This window comes from Mesoplodon mirus (assembly GCF_964341445.2).
Source record: "Mesoplodon mirus genome assembly, chromosome: 12".
Lineage (NCBI taxonomy): Eukaryota > Metazoa > Chordata > Mammalia > Artiodactyla > Ziphiidae > Mesoplodon > Mesoplodon mirus.
The window spans coordinates 40,295,207-40,317,641 of NC_138988.1; the positions used below are offsets into that span (position 1 = coordinate 40,295,207).

The 22,435-nt window shown below is 40.0% G+C and overlaps 1 protein-coding gene across 1 annotated transcript in view; it reads left to right on the forward strand.

Moving 5' to 3' along the window:
* Positions 1-16,093: 16,093 nt before the first annotated feature.
* The window catches only part of SMARCC1 (SWI/SNF related BAF chromatin remodeling complex subunit C1), a 179,511-nt gene continuing 173,169 nt past the window's right edge, over positions 16,094-22,435 (forward strand). Inside the window, exon 1 of the mRNA XM_082637961.1 lies at positions 16,094-16,303. Within this exon, the coding sequence (XP_082494087.1) occupies positions 16,109-16,303 (195 nt within the window). The 5' untranslated portion in view covers positions 16,094-16,108. The remainder of the gene's footprint in view (positions 16,304-22,435) is intronic.

Here is a 22,435-nt window from a genome sequence, read left to right on the forward strand (position 1 = left end):
TGGTACTGCCAAAGGACCAACATATAGGCTTTTTAGAAAAGTGAATGAAACTGACTTCTGGTCAAGATAGTACACACTTTGATGCCACTCCCTTTGCTCAAAACACATGGTAGAATTAACAAGAAAAGATTGAAATTACATATCCATATTCAAAAGCAAGATAAACTCTTTTGTTGACCAGGAACAGGAGCTGTAATCTTGCTGGGCTATGGATCCAGAAATAGAGGCAGTCTGGAGTTTGTAACTTAAAAGGTAACAGATTGAAGGGGTGGTTAAAACCATGGCATGTGGCTAACTGGGGCCTGGATTGCTGTTTGCAATTAGGAATTTAGTTAGGGCTCCCTAAACTCAATAGAGATTGAAAAAACTACATCCCATCTGTGCATGAAGACATAGTTTATATGAAGTTGAATACTTAGGAAGCAGACACAACATTGAATCCAGACCTAAGTCCAGCTACCCTCTCACTTAGTGCCTGGAACTCCTGTCTCCCAAATTTCATGGTGCGAACAGAGTCTCAAATTACTAATGTAAGACTTGTTTCTGGTTGGTGTTCCTGGAGAATTGGGTAGAGGTTACCACAAAACCATGAGGGGAGGAAAGATAACATGTACGGGGAAACTTTTTCCATTCATGAAAAGCTTAGAAGTTAAGCTTCCAAAACATACAAGAAAACCTAGCCAAAAGAAAGATAACCAACAAAATCAGGATCAAGAGATGAATTCACTGTAATTGAAATGAAAATAATGGAGCGAACTGATAATAACTTTAAAATAAATATGTTTAAGGACTTCCCTGGCAGTCCAGTGGCTATGACTCTGCACTTCCAATGCAGGGGGTGCGGGTTCGATCACTGATCAGGGAACTAAGAACCCCCATGCCTCGTGGTGTGGCCAAAAAATAAAGTTAAAAAAAAACCTAAAACAAATATATTTAGAACACTCAAAGACATAAAGGAAGGATACCTTTTCTAGAAGAATAAGAAATTGTGAAATAAAAGTGGTCAGAAATGAAATGGTAATGGTAGATATTTAAAGAACCAATTAGAAATCCTAGAAAATAAAAATGCAGTTATTGAATAAGCACATCATGAGCAAATGAACCAACGCTTAGGGCAATAATGCCCACCCCTGATTCAGAAGGAGGACTAAGGTCTTATTTAAGAGGAAGATAAGAAGGTGAATGATTTAGGATTTTGTTAGAAAATTTTATTTAGCGTATAAAAGGAATGTAAATATAACCACTAAAGAAATAGAAATATAGTTCTCCAAGCCACTCAAAGGGAACTAAAACTAATAACTGAACAGAAGGCAGGATATAAGAGAAGCAAAGAAAAAGCATGGTAAACAGAAAAAATACATATATATGAGATGATAACAGTACATCAAAACATAGCAATGATCACAATGAATGTAAAAGATTTAAACTTTGCTCCTTTTTGCCCTTACACCGGGGAAGTCAGTGACCAAGCTAGTCAGAGGTTTTTTGGTGCCAGGCCTCTGTCCTTTGGGTCTTTTGAGTGGGACATGTAATTCTTCTATTCAGCGCTAGAGGTCAGCAGCGTTCACTACTGTATTTCTTCCCCCTAGGACTCTCTATAGTACTTCGGTCAGATTCTCACAAAGCAGGAATGCGTTTCTTTTAGACCTGACTTATCTTTTATCTAAGACTCATTCCCAAATTAAAAAAAAAAAAAAAAAAGTATGGTCCTTAGAGTTTCAGCTGCTCAAAATAGTTGCCAAGGATGTATTTAACTGCCTGGTAGATCTAGGGAGCCAGATTTTTTGATGGGCATTGGTTAGATGTTCTGTGAATATGGCTGCTATAGCTACAGAATGAGGCTTCGAGCCGTAGCTAGAGAGCCTTCATTGGATCTTAGGACAAATAGATTTATACAAGATATTGTCTTTACTGTTGTTGAAGACTGTTATGAATCTTTCTGGCTAACCGTTAACATTGAAAAATCTTATGGTTTGTTCACTCTCTTGGTGGTGTACTACCAGATAGGATTCTTTTTCTGACTTTTGCCTTTATATTTGCTCAAAAGTTTATGGGGCTTTGTCTTAGCCCTTCCTAGGAGAAGCAGAGAACCAGGAGGGATTCATATGTGGGAACACCCTTCTGCTGTGACCAGTTATCCAATTTTGCCATTTTCATCTTTACCACGTTAATTAGTGGTAGTGGCTGTTAGTCAAGAGTCACTGACTGCAAATAATACTTGGTTACTTAGGCTGAGTTTGAAACCAGTAATTATGTTTAACTTGTGTTTAAGTAGGCAATGGCTCATTTTAACTTCATTTAGCTGATGTCACGTGGGAACAGAATAATTTCCTTATGCTACTAAGACCTTAGTATATTACTATGGCCCATTGTAGATGTCTAATAACTTTATGGAATGAGTATGAATTGGCTAATGGAGTCTTTTCTTTCCAGACTGACTGCCAAGGGAAAGAACTTTTAAAGTTGAGCTGTGAAATTCATCCTTGTTAAATGGCTTTTCCAGAACTGAACTATGCCATTTGTTAAAGCTTTAAAAGACATAGTGAATGTTCAGAATTTCTACCTTGGATGTGAAGGTACATATTTGTATGCAGAAAAACAAAAGAAAATTGAATTTAAAAAATAAAATTTAATGCTGAAACCCCTGAGCAGTTGAAAGTATTATTAGAACTGGTAAAACGAATCTCTGGTGCAGTAAGTCAGAGAATCTCTGGGAAACAGTAATAATTGGAGAAGGTGTGGAGAGGAGCTTCTGGCTGTCTCCAGTTCATAAGCTGGGTGGTGGTTACACAGGGGGTCCACTTTGGCATAATCTGGTGAGCTCTACACTTATAATTTATATGCATTTCTGTAAGTAAATCACCCTCCACTAAATTTTTTTAAACTGATATTTACTGAATTCTACTTTAATTCAAACTGCATCTTAAAGTTCCTCAGGTGAAGGAAACTTCTCCAGGTCCCTGGTCTTTAGCCTGTCTTGTCAAGACTTTGGTTCCTTCGGGTTCCAGGAGGCCTACTGAGCAGTGAGTCTTCCCCAGTTTCTTCCAACTATTTGGTTGGCCAAAAAGTTCGTTTGGTGTTTTCCATAAGATGGCTCTAGTGGCGCTTAGTTGTCTTTAACTTCATTTGAAACAATTTTGTTAGACTGTATTGTGACAACTGTCATATCAGCATGCATTTAGGAAAAAACTTATCAAAATTGGTGAATTTTTGTGTAGCCATTTTAATATTGAAGATGGAAGAAAAAGCAACATTTTTGGCATATTATGCTTTATTATTTCAAGAAAGGTAAAAGTGCAACTGGAACACAAAAAGAGATTTATACAGTGTATGGAGAAGGTGCTATGACTGATCAAACGTGTCAAGACTAGTTTGTGAAGTTTTGTGCTGGAGATTTCTCGCTGCATGATGCTCCACAGTCAGGTAGACCAGTTGAAGTTGATAACAATCAAATAGGTACATTAATTGAGAACAATCAACGTTATACACACAGGAGATAGCTGACATATTCAAAATATCCAAATCAAGCATTGAAAATCATTTGCACCAGCTTGGTTATGTGAATTGCTTTGATGTTTGGGTTCTGCATAAGTTAAGCAAAGAAAACCTTCTTGACCATATTTCTGCACGTGATTCTCTACTTAAATGTAATGAAAACATTCAATTTTTAAAACAAATTGTGAAGGGTGATAAAAAGTGGATACTGTACAGTAATGTGGAATGGAAGAGATTGTGGGGCAAGTGAAACGAACCACCCCCAACCACACGAAAAGCCGGTCTTCATCCAAAGAAGATGATGTTGTGTATATGGTGGGATTGGAAGGCAGTCCTCTATTATGAGCTCCTTCTGGAAAATCAAATGATTAATTCCAACAAGTACTGCTCCCAATTAGACCAACTGCAAGCAGCACTTGACGAAAAGCTTCTGGAATTAGTCAACAGAAAACGCATAATCTTCCATCAGGATAATGCAAGACTGCATGTTTCTTTGATGACCAGGCAAAAATTGTTACAGCTTGGCAGGGAAGTTCTGATTCATCCGCCGTATTCACCAGACCTTGTACCTTCGGATGTCCATTTATTTCGGTCTTTACGAAATTCTCTTAATGGAAAAAATTTCAATTCCCTGGAAGACTGTGAAAGGCACCTGGAACGGTTCTTTGCTCAAAAAGATAAAAAGTTTGGGGAAGATGGAATTATGAAATTGCATGAAAAATGGCAGAAGGTAGTGGACCAAAAATGTGAATACATTATTCAATAAAGTTCTTGGTGAAAATGAAAAATGTGTCTTTTATTTTTACTTAGAAACCTAAGTCACGTTTTGGCCAACCCAATAAGACTCACAAGGGATCCAGAAGTAATGTCACCACTATCCTTCTGAATGTATTGTAGTGTATGTTTCAATTTAACTGTCCTCTGTACTTTCATTAGAGAATGAGTGGAAATGACCTTGGAGCCATAACTCTGGCCAGCACATATTAACAAATTATTAAACCTGGTTTGATCTTTATTCCTACTGTTATATAAAAAATTGTCATAAGGCTTCGACTGTAGTGTGAACTATATCTAAGTACGTTTTTTAAATTGTTGAAATAATTTCACTAACAGAAAAGTATAAAGAAGAGTGCAGGGCTTCCCTGGCGGTGCAGCGGTTAAGAATCTGCCTGCCAATGCAGGGGACACGGGTTTGAGCCCTGGTCCGGGAAGATCCCACATGCTGCGGAACAACTAAGCCCGTGTGCAACAACTACTGAGCCTGCACTCTAGAGCCCATGAGCCACAACTACTGAGCCTGCGTGCCTAGAGCCCATGCTCCACAACAAGAGAAGCCACCGCAATGAGAAGTCCATGCACCGCAATGAAGAGTAGCCCCTGCTTGCCGCAACTAGAGAAAGCCTGTGTCCAGCAACGAAGACCCAATGCAGCCAAAAATAAATAATAAATAAATAAATAATTTTTTTTAAAAATGAGTGCAAAGAATTCCTGTATGTCATTTACCAATTTCCCCTCTTGTTGATACTTTATCACATTTACTTTATATTTTCTTTCTCTTCTAAAAGTTTGCAGATGTGATGCCCAATTACCCCTAAATACTTTAGTGTGTATTTCCTAAAAATAAGGAAGATCTCCTCCACATAACCATCAAAATGAAGAATTTTGATTTCACATTGATGTAATACTATCATCTAATCCACAAACGTTATTCAAATTCTGCCAGTTGTCCCAATAATGTACAGGATCATGTGTTACGTATGTTTGCTATGTCTCTTTGGTCTCCTTCAATCTGGAACAGTTCCTAAGTCTTTCCTTATCTGTCACAACCTGAATAGGTTTTAAAGGTGCCGGCCAGTGACTTTGTAGACTGCTTCTCAGCTTGGATTTGTCTGATGTTTCCACCTGATCAGATTTAAGTCAAGCATTTTGGCAGGAATGTCACAGAAGTGAACTATCCTCTTCTCATCGTGTGGCACGCCATGCTGATTTATCCCATAACTGGCATCGTTGCCCTTTAAAAAAAAGTTATTTATTTATTTATTTATTTATTTATTTATTTATTTATTTATTTATTTTTGGCTGCATTGGGTCTTCGTTGTTGCGCACGGGCTTTCTCTAGTTGTAGTGAGAGGGGGCTACTCTTCATTGCAGTGCACGGGCTTCTCATTGCAGTGGCTTCTCTTCTTGTGGAGCATGGGCTCTAGGCACGTGGGCTTCAGTAGTTGTGGCTCTCAGGCTCTAGAGCACAGGCTCAGTAAACTATGGTTTCACTATGATGTGTTTAGGTATGGCTTTTTTTTTTTTCCTTGTTGAGATACTTGGTCTCCTTGATTCTGAGGATTATTGCTGGAACTAAAGCAAAAATTATCAGGCATTATTTCTTCATATATTACTTCTGCTACATTCTCTTTCTTCTCTCCTTCTGGAAATCTAATTAAATGCATGTTGTACCTTTACAGCCTCTATGTGCCTTACACTGTACTCTATCTTTTCTTTTCTTATTTCTCCATGCTTCTTTCTAGATATTTCTTTTGATTTTCTAGTTTACCCAGCTGTATCTAATTTTCTATTAAAACTACCCATCAACTTATCAATTTCAATTACCCATAATGTGTTTTTCTTTGTATTTTATTTATTTTTTTAAACATCTTTATTGGAGTATAATTGCTTTACAAGGGTGTGTTAGTTTCTGCTTTATAACAAAGTGAATCAGTTATACATATACATATATCCCCATATCTCTTCCCTCTTGCGTCTCCCTCGCACCCTCCCTATCCCACCCCTCTAGGTGGTCACAAAGCACCGAGCTGATTTCCCTGTGCTATGCAGCTGCTTCCCACTAGCTATCTATTTTACATTTGGTAGTGTATATATGTCCATGCCACTCTGTCACTTTGTCCCAGCTTACCCTTCCCCCTCCCCGTGTCCTCAAGTCCATTCTCTACATCTGCATCTTTATTCCTGTCCTGCCCCTAGGTTCTTCAGCACCATTTTTTCTTTTTTTTAGATTCTGTATATATGTGTTAGCATATGGTATTTGTTTTTCGCTTTCTGACTTACTTCACTCTGTATGACAATCTCTAGGTCCATCCACCTTACTACAAATAACCCAATTTCATTTCTTTTTATGGCTGAGTAATATTCCATTGTATATATGTGCCACATCTTCTTTATCCACTCATCTGTCGATGGACACTTAGGTTGCTTCCATGTCCTGGCTATTGTAAATAGAGCTGTGATGAACATTGTGGTACATGTGTTTTTCAATTTTAGAATTTCTATGTGCTATGTGCTATGTCTGGGAAGATCCCACATGCCGTGGAGCAACTAAGCCCGTGCGCCACAACTACTGAGCCTGTGGTCTAGAGCCCATGAGCCACAACTACCGAGCCCGTGTGCCACAACTACTGAAGGCAGCACGCCTAGAGCCCGTACTCCGCAACAAGAGAAGCCACCTCAATGAGAACCCTGCGCACCGCAATGAAGAGTAGCCCCTGCTCGCTGCAACCAGAGAAAAGCCTGCACGCAGCAATGAAGACCCAACGCAGCCAAAAATTTAAAAATGAATGACATAAAGTAAATAAATCTATTAAAAAAAATAAAAGAAAAAAACCCTCAGGCTCTGACACCTCATGCCAGGCTGCTCTCTCCGTGGAGAGGCTTTCCTCGCCTGTCTCAGGCTCTGATCAAACATGCCAGGCAGCTCTCCCATGTGAAATCCCTTCTCACTTCACCTAGGCTCTGATATCTCATGCCATGTTGCTCCTCTGTGTCCTGAGCACTCTCCTTACCACATTTGGGACCTGATATCCTGTGCTGGGTTGCCCCCACATGGATGCCCTCCTAACTGTTCTTGGATTGTGACATCTCAGAAGGGACAGCCCCTCAGTCACCGTGTGGATGCCCTTCTCACCAGGCTCAGACTGTGACACCCCAATCTGGGCTGCCATAGCCTCCTTCCCTGTGCAAACAGATGCTCACCTAATAGCTTTTGGAATAAATTGTTCAGGATAGAAAGGGAAGAGGAAGGAGAGAAAGAGAAATATTTAGTTTTTAAAAATCCAATCTGAAATTTTTGCATTTTAAGTGAAGCCTTTTTGTTCTAAGAATTTTAATGCAATTACTGATAAATTTTGGGCTGGAGCTACCATTCCGTTTTCTATTTTTCATTTGTCCCTATACTCAATTCCACTCGTTTACTGCCTATTATTTTCTAAATCTACTATTATGGATGACGTACACAAGTCTCTACTCTTCTACTGGTTCACTAGAAATTAAACGTGCATCATTAATTTTCAAACATTAATGTTAATCAGTATCTTTACCTTCCTTCTTAGAATACTACCATTTCTCCACTCACAACTTACATACTATTTTTGTTAAATATTTAAATTCTACATTTTAAAACCCCACAAGACACACTTTGTTTTATGCAGTAAATATTGAGTTACCCACTGTTTACCATTTTCTTTGCCCTTCATTCCTTTTTGCAAATCAGAAATCATTTTTCTTCTGATGTACATCTTTTAGAATTTCTGCAGTTTTACTGAAATGAATCTAATAGAGAATCTCTTTATTTATCAGGCTTGGGATTTGTTAGGCTTCTTGAATCTATGAATATCTGTAGTCATTTTTAGTTAACTCTCAATCATTATTTGGTTATTGCCTCTACTCTCTCTCTCATCCTCTGTGACTCCAGTTCCATGTATATTCGAACTTCTCACTGTATCTTCTTTCTTACCCTGTCCCCCTTGCCCCCTGCCTCCCGTTTTTTGATCTTTCTGAACTTCAAGAATTATTTCGTCTGACTTATCTCCCTAGTTCGCTGATTCTTTTGCTATGTCCAATCTACTGCTCAGTATGTCCAGTAAGCTTATAATTTCATTTATTATATTTTCTCATTGGCTCTTTTTCAAACCTATCACTTCTAACAATTTTCCAATTTTTGGATGAAAGTTTCAAACTTATATTTTATTTCTTAAAAATAAGCATAGTACACCTTAAACTAGTATATTTTATGTCAATTATATCTCAATAAAGCTGAGAGAAAAAAGAGAAAAAAACCATAGTGGTTTTATGGATTATATCTAATAAATTCAATATTTGAAGTCCCTGTTGGTCTCTTCTCTCTTTTTTTCCAAATTTTTAATTGTGGTAAAATACACATAAAATTTACCATGTTAACCATTTTAAAAATTTTTAATTGAGATATAATGGACATATAACATTAATTTCAGGTGTACAACTTGATTCAATATTTGTATACACTGCAAAATGATCACCACAATAAGTCCAATTAATATTCATCAACTTACATAGTTACAAAAATTTTTTTCTTGTTATGAGAAATTTTAAGGTCTACTCTCTTAGCAACTTTCAAATATGCAATACAGTATTATTAACTATAGTCACCATGCTGTACAGTACATCCCCATGACTTATTTATTTTATAACTCAAAGTTTGTGCCTTTTGACCCTCTCCACCCATTTCTCCAACCCCTCACCCTCCACCTGTAGCAACCACCAATCTCTGTCCTCTGTATTTGTGAGCTTGTATTTGTTTTTGTTTTTAGACTCTGCATGTAAGGGCGATCCTGCGGTATTTGTCTTTCTCTGACTTATTCCACTTCACTATCTTAATCATTTTTTTTTAATTTTTAAAATATTTAATTAATTAATTTATTTATTTTTGGCTGTGTTGGGTCTTCGTTGCTGTGCATGGGCTTTCTCTAGTTGCAGTGAGCGGGGGCTACTCTTCGTTGCAGTGCACAGGCTTCTCGCTGCAGCGGCTTCTCTTGTTGTGGAGCATAGGCTCCAGTCGCGCGGACTTCAGTTGTTGTGGTGCGTGGGCCCAGTAGTTGTGGCTCATGGGCTCTAGACTGCAGGTTCAGTAGTTGTGGCACACGGGCTTAGTTGCTCCGCGGCATGTGGGATCTTCCCAGACGAGGGCCCAAAACCGTGTCCCCGGCATTGGCAGGCAGATTCTTCTGTTTTTTTTTTTTTTTTTTTTTTTTTTTGCGGTACGCGGGCCTCTCACTGTTGTGGCCTCTCCCGTTGCAGAGCACAGGCTCCGGACGTGCACGCTCAGCGGCCATGGCTCACAGGCCCAGCAGCTCAGCGGCAAGTGGGATCTTCCCGGTTCAGGGCACGAACCCGTGTCCCCTGCATCGGCAGGCGGACTCTCAACTACTGCGCCACCAGGGAAGCCCCAGGCAGATTCTTAATCACTGCGCCACCAGGGAAGCCCCATCTTAATCACTTTTAAGTGTACAGTTCAGTGATATTAAATACATTCATCATGTTGTACAACCATTACCCCATCCATCTCCATATCTCTTTTCATCTTGTAAAATTGAAATTCTATACTCATTAAGCAATAACTCCTCATTTTCTCCTCTCCCTAGTCACTGGCAATCACCATTCTACTGTCTGTGTTTAAGATTTGACTACTCTAAGTGCCCCATATAAGTGGAATCGTACACTATTTGTCTTTTTGTGACTGTCATTTTATTTAGTATAATATCCTCAAAGTTTATCCATGTTGTAGCATATGTCAGAATCACCTTCCTTTTTAAAGCTGAATAATATTCCATTTTATGTATCATATTTTGCTTACCCATCCCTCTGTGGATGGATACTTGGCTTTTGGCTACTGTGAATAATGCTATTATGAACGTGGTTGTACAAATATTTCTTCAAGACCCTGCTTTTATTTTATTTTATTTTATTTTTTAAGACCGTGCTTTTAATTTTTTGGGTATATATCGAGTAGTAGAATTGCTGGATCCCATGGTAATTCTATTAATTTTCTGAGGAATCATCCACAGTGAGTGTAATATTTTACATTCTCACCAACAGTGCACAAGCATTCCAATTTCTCCACATCCTTGTCCATACCTATGATTTTCTGGGGGGGTTTAATAGTGGCTATCTTAATGGATGTAAGGTGGTACATCATTATACTTTTGATTTGCATTTCTCTGATGACTAAAGATGTTGAGCGCCTTTTCATGTGCTTATTGTCCATTTGCATATCTTCCTTGGAGAACTGTCTAATCAAATCCTTTGCCAATTTTTGAATTTTTTTGTTCTTTCTGAGTTTTAGGAGTTCACAATGTATTCTGGATATAAATCCTTCATTATATGATTTGCAAATATTTCTCCCTCTCTCTGGGTTGCCTTTTTACTCTGTTGATATTCTTTTCTTTAAAAATATTTATTTATTTACTTATTTATTTATTTGGGTGCACTGTGTCTTTAGTTGCGGCACGTGGGATCTTTGGTTGGGGCATGAGGGATCTTTTAGTTGTAGCATGCGGGCTCTTAGGTGCAGTATGCGAGATCTAGTTCCCCAACCAGGGATTGAACCCAGGCCCCCTGTGCTGGGAGCCCAGAGTCTTAACCTCTGGATCACCAGGGAAGTCCCTGTTGATATTCTTTTGATGCAAAATTTTTTTAATTTTCATTAAGTCCAATTTGTCTACTTTTTCTTTTATTGCCTGCACCTCTGATATCACATCCAATAAATCATTGTCTTTGGTGTCATATCCAAGAAATCATTGTCAAATCCAATGTCATGAAGCTTTTGCCCTATGTTTTCTCCTAAGAATTTTATAGTTTTATCTCTTATATTGAGGTTTTTGATCCACTGTGAATTAATTTTTGTATACAGTGTGAGGTAAGGGTCCAACTTCATTCTTTTGCATGTAGTTATCTAGTTTAACCAGCACCAGTTGTTGAAAAGATTGTCCTTTCCCCATTGCACGGTCTTGGCACCCTTGTCAAGAAAATCGTTTGACCGTACACACAAAAGTTTGTTCCTGGGCTCTCTATCCTTTCCATTGATCTATATGTCTGTCTTTATGCCATACCACACTGTTTTGATGAGTTTTGAAGTCAGGAAGTTGAGTTCTCCAAATTTATTTATTTTTTTAAAACTTTTGTTTTGTTTTGTTTGTTTATTTTAGATTCTACATGAAGTTTAGGATGGGTTTTTCTATTTCTGCAAAAAACATCCCTGGGATTTTGATAGAGTTTGCATTGAATCTGTAGATTTCTTTTCATATTGTAGACATTTTTAAATTATTAGGTTTTCCATCCATGAACAGAGGTATGTTTCCATTCATTTATGTCTTGTTTAATTTCTTTCGTTGATGTTTTATAGTTTTCATTGTACAATTATTTTACTTCCTTGGTTACTTCCTAAGTGTTTTATTGTTTTTGAAGCTATTGTAAATGCAATTGTTGAGATTTCCTTTTCAGATTGCTCATTATTAATATATAGAAGAAATGCAACTGATTTTTGTGTGTTGGCTTTACATCCTGCTACTTTGCTGAAATCATGTATTAGTCATACAAGTTTTGTTGTAGAATCTTTAGGGCTTTCTATGTATAAGATCATATCATCTGCAAACAGATATCTTATTTCTTCCTTCAATTTGGATGCTTTTTATTTTTTTTCCTTGCCTAATTGTTCTGGCTAGAACTTCCAGTACTATGTTGAACAGAAGTGGTGAAAGCAGGCATCTCTGCCTTGCTCTTGATCTTAGAGGAAAACTTTGTCATTTACCATTGAGTATGATGTTCATTGTGGGTTTTTCTGTTATTATAGTGAGTTTCCTTCTATTCCTAGTTTGAGTTTTTTTTTAGATCATGGAAATGTGTTCAATTATGTCAAATTATTCTTCTGCATCAATTGAGATATCATGTGTTTTTTCCCTTTACTTTCTTAATGTAGTGTACTACACTGATTTCTGTATGCTGAACCACCTCGCATTCCAGGAATAAATCTCTTTTGGTGTAAAATCCTTGTAATATACTGCTGAATTTGGTTTGCTAGTATTTTGTTGAGGATTTTTTATCAGTATTCATAAGTGATATTTCTTGTAGTGACTTTGTCTGGTTTTGAGATCAGTGTAATGCTGGATTCATGGAAAGAGTCTAGAGGTGTTCCCTCCCTTCAGTTTTTTTGGAAAAAGTTTGAGAAGGGTTGATATTAGTTCTTCTTTAAATGTTTGGTAGAATTCACCATTGAAGCCATCAAGTCTAGGCTTTTCTTTGGTGGGAAGTTTGTTTTTGTTTTTTTTTTTGAATTTTATCTTATTTATTTTTTTATACAGTGGGTTCTTATTAGTTATCTATTTTATACATATTAGTGTATATATATCAATCCCAATCTCTGTTGGGAGGTTTTTGATAACTGATTTAATAAGTGTATTATCTTGTTTTTTGTAATTTATAAAAATGGATACATTGTTTTAGATCTAAATCATTTCAACCTTGACCAGACTGCTTTTAATAATCATCTAATAAAATGTTATGGAATCTATTCCTCAGCAGCTTTGATATTATTCCTTGACTTAAATATTAACACTTTTATTTGAATTGAAAAATGAAGTAAGACTTTTTCTGACAAAACCAAATTTTTTGCTGATTTGACAATAATGACCAGCTTTGTCAATTAGGTTATATGACAGACATTTTCCATAAATTGAATAAGCTCAATGTTTGGCTCTAAGGTCTAGATGAAAATATACCTAATCCTTGTGATAAAAGTATTTTACCAAAAATATTGTAGAAGTTCAATGAAATAAGCAATATTGTGATTTTCTCAAGCGGATCTGAGTAAATTGATTTAAACAAGATGCTTCTAAGTTAAAGGTAATAGGTATAATAGTCCTTGTCAGGAGTCAACAAACTATGGCACAGGCCCAATCTGGCCTGCCACATATGCTTTTTTTTGTGTGGTAAAAAATATATAACAATATTTACCATCTTAACCACTTTTCAGTGCACAATTCAGTGACATTAAGTACAGTCACAATCTTGTGCAATCATTACTACTATCCATCTCTTAAACATTTTCATCATCCCAAACAGAAACTGTCTGCCTCCTGGTTTTTTGTTTTGTTTTTTTTTGGCTGTGTTGGATCTTCATTGCTGAGCGGGGGCTACTCTTCGTTGCAGTGCGCGGGATTCTCATTGCAGTGACTTCTCTTGTTGCGAAGCATGGGCTCTAGGTGTGCACGCTTCAGTAGTTGTGGCACACAGGCTTAGTTGCTCCACGGCATGTGGGATCATCCCCGACCAGGGCTCGAACCTGTGTCCCCTGCATTGGCAGGCGGATTCTTAACCACTGTGCTACCGGGAAGCCCCTGCTACCTGTTTTTGTAAATAAAATTTTACTGGGAACACAGCCATACTCACTCATTTATGTATTGTCTACAGCTGCTTTCGTGCTACAATGGTAGGGCTGAGTAGTTGTGAAATAGAACATATGGCCTGCAAGCCTAAAACATTTGCTATCTGACACTTTATAGAAAATATTTGCTAAACCCTAGTCTTTGATACATTTTAGAGAAGCCTTTTGGTATCCTTCCCAGAAACTGAGAAAGCTAATGACTGTAACAACTGGCATCAATCATACAGTTTCCAATTCTTTTCCTCAAAATTGAAGAAACCTAATCAACTCTTCACCTGTTGAGCAATAAAAATACTTCTTGATAGATTGCTATGTGAATTTAGCTTGCAGTTTGGAGAACTGTGTGAAAGGTAGAGTTCACCGCTAAACACTTTAGCATGCGTATTTTGAATAAGAGTTCAGTATTTGTTTACTGTTCTTTTTTTTTTTTTTTTTTGCGGTACGCAGGCCTCTCACTGTTGTGGCCTCTCCCCTTGCGGAGCACAGGCTCTGGACGTGCAGGCTCAGTGGCCATGGCTCACGGGCCTAGCCACTCCGCGGCATGTGGGATCTTCCCCGACCGGGGCACGAACCCGTGTCCCCTGCATCGGCAGGCGGACTCTCAACCACTGTGCCACCAGGGAAGCCCTGTTCTTTTCTTTTGAGGGGAAATTTATAGTAAAATGCATACATTTTCTTTACCATTCCATAATTGGTATACATCTGTGTAATGCAAATCTATTTCAAACTACAACTTATTATCACCCCAGGAAACACTCTCATGTCCCTCCTTCCCCTCCACTCCCCAGAGGGAACCATACTTCGGAGTTTAGCCTGTTCTATACCTTCATATATATTGAATTGTACTATATTATCCCTTTGGGTAAGATTTATTTCACTCAGTATAATATCTGTGAGATTCATCCATAATGTTGCTGTACCAAGTTTACTCCATTTGGTTATGTTAATTTGTCAAATGGGTTCTTGCTCTTTTCATTATCGAGTTGTAAGAGTTCTTTCTATATTCTGGATATGTCTCTTATCAGGTATATAATTTGCAAATATTTTCTCTCATTCAGTGGGTTTTTTCATTTTCTTGTCGGTATACTTTGAAGCACAAAAGATTTTAATTTTGATGAAGTCCAATTTATTTTTTCTTTTGCTGTCAATGCATTTTCCTCCAGCCTTTCTTCCTCTACTCTATCATTCACACTGCTGCAGTAGCTACTCCCTAATCGATAATTCTGGTCATGTCATTCTCTCTGTTCAAGCTGGTTTTCTAATGCTTACAGGATATTCCAAATTCACTGCCACCCAATAACATCTCTGCTTCCACTCCATGGGCTTAAGGAGTTTCACCAAGTATGCTTTCACACTTTAAAGACTTTGTTCCAGTTTTTTCACGCGTTTGAAATCGCCTTTCCTCCCTGATCACAGTGTCTTCATTCTTAAAAGTTGGTCTTAAAAACTCACAAGCAATTAGTCACTTGCTGTTCAGGGGTTAGATAGCATTAAGTTCAAAACCCCATAATGGCCAATCATATTTCATTAATAATTTAAAATTATTTGTCTTCTGCCTCCCTGTAGGTCATTCACTCATTCATCAAATATTTATTGAACCTCTGTTAGATAACAGGTACTGTTCCCAGCACTGAGGGTACACCTGCGAACAAGTCAAGACTAGGCTCTCATGCAATTTATGTGGAAAGTATTCAATAAGAAAATAAGAAAAATACCAGGTCATGGTGAGTGTTACGCCGACAATGTCGAGTATGATTGTTCAAGATTGCATGGTCAGGGATCACTTTTCTGAAGTACCTTTAAGCTATGATTTGAAAGCGCCTGAGTGACAGAGGGGATCAGCTGTTGCAAGGGGTGGTGGTCCCAAACAGGTGTTTACAAAGGACGACAGGGTCACTAGGTCTGAGGGCAAGCGGGGCAGGCGCAGATTCCCACCCGGCGTGTGGGTTCCTCCGCCAGCACCTCCGCCACACCCTAAACGGGTTCTTCTCTCGGAACATCTCACGCCAGTCCTTTTCTCCCCGGCGATGGCAGACGATAACACAGAACCTCCGTGCAGTAGCAGATTGCATAACGATTCGACGCAGGTATCCGGGAAACAGCCACACACGAACAAGCCGAAGCTGGGTGGCGGAGACTGTGAACTATCCTACAGCCTGGCGGAAGAGGCGGAGGGAGGAGCTTGTCCTAGGCCCGCCCAGAGAGAGTGCTGCGCATGCGTATGCGCGTGCTCTCGTCACTTAGGCGCCGGTCCCGAGAAGGGGCGGGGTTGGCTCTCCGCGCCGGAAGGGGGCTGACTGGGCGGGGCCGGGAGGCGGAGGTGGCGGCTGCGCGCGCGCGTGCGAACGAGGAACGCCGCGAGGGCCGGGGCGGGGCGGACGGGCCAGGCGGTGGGGACGACGCACGGCGACGATGGCCGCGGCGGCGGGCGGCGGCGGGCTGGGGGCGACGGCGGGCGCTGCGGGTCTGGGAGGCGCGGCGGCGGCCGCGGGCCTGGCAGTTTATCGGCGGAAGGACGGGGGCCCGACCAGCAAGTTTTGGGAGAGCCCGGAGACGGTGTCCCAGCTGGATTCGGTGCGGGTCTGGCTAGGCAAGCACTACAAGAAGGTGGGTTCGCGCGCTCGTAGAGGCCGGGAGGCCACGCGACGGGGGCCGGGGGCGGCTACTGGCCTCGCGGGCTTCTGGCCGCCCCTCCCCCCGCGCGCCACGAGGGACAACAAAGGCAGGCGCAGGGCCCGCCACGCCCCCGCGGTGCTCTCTCGGCGTCCGCGCGCCCGGGACTCCCCTGGTCCTCCGAGGTCCGCTCTTGGGAGCCCACGCACCCCGGGCGAAAGCCCCTGCCTGCTCCTGCAGGAGCAGTTCGAGCTCAGCGACCCGGAGGGTGTGAATCTTCCTCTTTTGTTGGCTGCTTTAGGTGTGTGAGCAATGATTATTAAAACTGTCTGAGCCAGAGGTGTAAAAGCGGCAAGTTTTGTTTAGAGACTAGTCTTCAAAGTCAAGTGAGGTGACTAAGCTTTTACTACCTGCTGTTGATATGCTAAAGACGGACTATGGACGATTGATTGTACTCGGACGTTGGTTACAGCAGGTTAATATAATGAATTACAGTATTCATGAGAACTAATATTAAAAAATGACGGCTTTGGGCTTCCCTGGTGGTGCAGTGGTTGAGAGTCCGCCTGCCGATGCAGGGGACACGGGTTCGTGCCCCGGTCGGGCAAGATCCCACATGCCGCGGAGCGGCTAGGCCCGTGAGCCATGGCCGCTGAGCCTGCGCGTCCGGAGCCTGTGCGGGAGAGGCCACAACAGTGAGAGGCCTGCGTACCGCAAAAAAAAAAAAAAAAAAAAAAGAATGACGGCTTTTACTTCACTACTTCTGGTTATGTATAGTGGGAGTGCAAGAGTTAATGTTCACTTGTGGCTAATGTGAGGCCTTCCCTGAGAACCCCATTCATGTTAGATCACCCCGCTTCATATCACCTTTGTTTTCTTCATACCACTTTTTGAGATTATTTTCATTTACCTGTTTGCTCTACCTTTGGAATGTAAGTTCCGCTGAGTCAGTGGTATTAAAAGTTGTAAGTTAGCCTCTTGTTTATAACATGTTTTTTTAGCTTCCTCTTTATGTAACTATTTAGGAATGACTCCCTTAGAAGATGTAAGGACGCAGACTGCCAAAAATACTCTTTGCCCCCAAATTTCCGGAACACCCTTTTCAGTTCTCTACTTCCCCTGTTGTGGACCATAGCCTGGGGCAAGGACCTTGTTAGGCCTGTTCACTACAACGTGTCCTGGAACATGTTTGATCCTCATTGCCTCGCCCTTAGTAGTTGCTTAGTAAATATTTGTTGGAATGAATGAAAAGATAGTCTAGGAACCTACTCATTTGGGGTGTACAGCGCAGTGGAACCTATCAGCTTTTGGAAGTTGTTAGGCATGGGCAGGGATCTTGGGTGCTTTTGCGTTCCATTGTGGTACTCTCAGAAATGACCATTTCTTATCTGAGGTTTTAGGAAGTGAGAGGCGATATATATTTTGATTTACAATATATTTTTTGATTCTTTGACTTTTCCCCCCCCTGAAATTTTGCAGTCACATTTGGGATTGTAGCTTTTTCTCATTTACATGTAGGTAGACAAGAATATTGTTTTCCCTTGTACAATGGTAAATTGGTCACTTTTTTGGTGTTGGCAGAGCTTCTGGTAGTAGCTAAGGGAATTGCATATATTTATATTATTAAAGTATTGTTTATCATGTGCCCTTCAGCCAATACTTTGGGTCTTAAATTAATATACCTTAATGTATTTTTCCCCCCAGTCTGGATTTTTTACCCCAGTTTTATTGAGATGTAATTGACATATAATATTATATGACTTTATCAGTGTAGCTTTAACAAAGAGAAATAGGAATATTCCTTTGGATAGCAAGGAAGGGAAAAGAAAAAGGGAAATACAGTAATAGTAATTTCTACCTCTCCAAACTCTGTGCATCTCTTTGCGCCCAATTTTAAGAGGGCAGCTTTAGGCTTGGATAATCTTTAAAAGATTTGTTTGGGTGGGTGAGGAAGTGGCTGTGAGGCTGATTGCAGGATTTGTCCCAAAGTGTTGAAGACAGTAGGCTAATGTTGGCTCAGTGTGCCTGAGGCCTTAAAGACAAAGTTAGTTAGGTTTGACCTCTCAGGGTTTCATTAAAGCTAGAGTGTGTTTCTTGGGCCTACTCAGATTAAGAATTGTATATCTCTTGGGCCTGACAGTCAGAATCCTATCAGCCTCTGAGAGTGGTGTTGGTGTGGTGAAAATATTTACCAGAAGGTTCTTTGCTTCCTCTGTACAGGATATATCTCTACCTGGTATACACATTGATAGGTTTTAACTAAACTTTTCTGTTGCATTTAATAGTGTGTTTTCAAATTCATAAATCTCAGCAAATAAATGAAATAAACATGACATTGATAGTAGCATTTTTATTGATCGGTTTATGTATGCACTCAGTGAGCACCTGAGCATCCACCTTACCCAGGCATTTAAAACATAAGTCACTTAAATCCTCACAGCAGTCCTGAATGATAGATATTATTTACTTCATTTTCCACATGAGAGACACCTGAGGGTGGAGATTTAAGTAACGTCTCTAAGAATTACAGTTAGGAGTGGCAAATTTGGAATTCAAAGGTCTGCCTGGCTCCAACCCCCCCTCCGCCTTTTTTTGTTGGCTGCACATAATCCCTCTCTTTAAGGAACTCACAGTGTTGTGGAAAAGATAGACATAGGCACCTACTTATAAAAACCCAGGTGATTTCACATTAAAAGAGAACTTCCTTGTATTCTTTTTGTCTTCTGAATGCCTATAGGAGGTGCTCAGTAAATATTTGTTCCATGAATGAACAGATTAACTAGTATAGAAACCTGTTTATTTAGGCTTTGTTGATCCATTTGGCTTAGCAGTACAGAAAGGAGAGTGAATACTTTTTGACTGGGTTGAGCTTCAACTAGTGAAAGGAGTCCAGAGGAGGTGACCACTTTAGGTACGCGGAAGCTGAAGCACAGAGAGGTTAACTGTTTGCCTGAGGTTGCATTTTCAGCCCACTGGCAGTGCGGAAGCTTGTTTATCTACCTAAGCTGCCTGCTTTATATTACTGGGTGCATATCTTTCATCCTAACTTTGAAAGCTATATTTCTATCCATAGTTCAGAGTGATTTTCAGATGATAAAGCCTTGTGAAGGTGAAGTATATCTATAAGCCATTGAGTTCCCAGGTAAGTTTCTTCCCGAAGTTTGGCTAACCCCTGAAATAAGATTTAAGATTTTAGGATGATTTAAATAAAGATGCTTTGGATTTAACGAGGATTACTAAAATAGAGTAGATTGCCCAAGGAAGGCATTTCAGTGCCCTTTACATGAAGTATTTAACAGTTTAAGACTATTTTTTTTCTAGATGGGACATCTGCTACAATAGAATTGTTTACGGATAAGTTAAGCTTTTGATACTATATTAATGTCACAGGGAATATAAAGCAGATTTATTGATAACAACTTTCTAAACATATACTCCTAACTTTTTTTTTTTTTTTTTTTTGCGGTACGCGGGCCTCTCACTGTTGTGGCCTCTCCCGTTGCGGAGCACAGGCTCCGGACACGCAGGCTCAGCGGCCATGGATCACGAGCCCAGCCATTCCGCGGCATGTGGGATCTTCCCGGACTGGGGCAGGAACCCGTGTCCCTTATATCGGCAGGCGGACTCTCAACCACTGCACCACCAGGGAAGCCCACTCCTAACTTTCTTAATCAAAATACTTTGAGACTAAAAAAATTTTTGTTGTCTTAAAACATTCTGTTGAACTTTTTTTTGATCAAAATATAAAATTTTTATGACTGAAGTAGTCTATATAAATTATTAAATTTTTTTCCCTTTAATCAGGATTCATTATTTTGAAAGCTATTAAGAACGTTTTATGTTTAGGTGAGATTTTTGGAAGCAGTTGAAATGAACTTATGTCTGTATGGGATAGTGGAATGAGCATTACGTTAGGTTGGAAGACGTGCGTTCAGTACTCTTGGCTGCTAATTGGTGTCATTGAGCAGGTGACTTGACTTCCATGTTTTAATTTTTCATTTGTAAGTTGGGAGTAAGACTGTGACTCCCATAGACAGTTGTTCGAATCAAATGAGATAGTCCTCGAAGGTAGGATTATATAAATTTGAGGCGGTAGTGATACTTTTGCCATGTATCATTTGGTCCCCCTGCTTCATTCCTTTTTTTTTTTTTTTTTTTTTTTTGCAGTACGCGGGCCTCTCACTGTTGTGGCCTCTCCCCTTGCGGAGCACAGGCTCCGGACGCGCAGGCTCAGCGGCCATGGCTCACGGGCCCAGCCGCTCCGCGGCATGTGGGATCTTCCCAGACCGGGGCATGAACCCGTGTCCCCTGCATCGGCAGGCGGACTCTCAACCACTGCGCCACCAGGGAAGCCCTGCTTCATTCTTATTGGTTAAATAGAATGTTACTCTTAGAAATTTTTAAAAGTCGATTTAAAATCTTATAGTCGTACATTGACTGCCTTTTGAGAGGGTATGAATCTGACATTAAGTTATTAATGTCAGATTCAATTTATTAGTTAAAAATGTCATCTCTTGGGCTTCCCTGGTGGCGCAGTGGTTGGGAGTCCGCCTGCCGATGCAGGGGACACGGGTTCGTGCCCCGGTCCGGGAGGATCCCGCATGCCGCGGAGCGGCTGGGCCCGTGAGCCATGGCCGCTGGGCCTGCGTGTCCGGGGCCTGTGCTCCGCAACGGGAGAGGCCACAGCAGTGAGAGGCCCGCATACCGCAAAAAAAAAAAAAAAAAAAAAAAGTCATCTCTTGCGTACATTTTAATGTTTGATCATTTTTGTGGGTGATTTGGAGAAAGTAAGTGGAGTTAAAAATGTTCTATCGTTTAAAGATTGGATCTTAAAATACCTAAGATAATCATTTTGATTGGGCTTTGAACCTGGCCATCTTTATTCTGAAACTGTAAGGTTGTCCACATGAAATCTTTCTCATTCTGAGTGACAATAAATGAAGCGTGTAGATAGTAGTGAAGTTTAGAATATATACAAAGCTATGTATATAAGTCATTAAAAATTACTTTTTGCCTGGAGGGTTGGTTGGTTTTTCGCCGAACAACCTTCCTCCAAATGGTGTCTTTCAGGTTTAGGATTTGGCGCTGTTCAGTTGTCTGCAGGTATATGAAAAATAAAAAGTTATGGTTATTAATTTTTCACGTTGCTTTACCATGTGTGGAAAAACTTGCAGTACATTATGTGATTCCTTTGAGAAGCTTGTACTTACTAAAGATTATAAAGTTATCTTGTGGGTATGTACAACATACTTTGCCAGTTCTGTGTGTTAGACTTGAAGAGTTTATTAAAGATTATACTATGTTGAGTATTACTGATTACTTTCAAAATTGAGTATTACTTATTAAAGATTTACTATATTGAGTAAATTGGAAAAAAAATCTGATGTTAAATTTTCACTTGAAAGTTTATAGTCCTCAGAGAAGTAAACTTGGTTTTTATGGGAATTGGCACTGTAGGAAAGGGGAATTGTAAGAAGTTTTTAACATTTAAAAATTGCTTCCCTGGGGGCTTCCCTGGGGGCGCAGTGGTTGAGAGTCCACCTGCCGATGCAGGGGACGCGGGTTTGTGCCCTGGTCCGGGAAGATCCCACATGCCGCGGAGCGGCTGGGCCTGTGAGCCATGGCCGCTGAGCCTGCGTGTCTGGAGCCTTTGCTCCGCAACGGGAGAGGCCACAACAGTGAGAGGCCCGCGTACCGAAGGGGGAAAAAATTGCTTACCTGGTTTTTAACTTCTTTATAATAAAATGTGTTTTTTAACTTAGATATATGATAATATTTGAAGTGGATTTTTTTTTAAAGTCCAGTGGTTCTTAAAGTGTAGTTCCCAGTCATGTAGTGTCACGTGGGAACTTGTTAGAAATGCAGATTCTTGGGCCTGACTTATTGAATTAATAAGTGGGGCTAAAACTTGAGAACCATTATTTTAGACTAACAGAATTGACATCTTACGTGCTTAATTGTATGAAACTTGTTTTCAGTTTTTGGCTCATGTCTGACATACTTGTTTCACTTTGTGGCCTTAAGGAAATGTGTTTTTACTGGACACCTTTAAATTAAATAAAAGGAAGCTATCTGTAAGGATAAAAAGGAGTAGTGTACAACAGGGATAGGCAGACTTTTTCTATA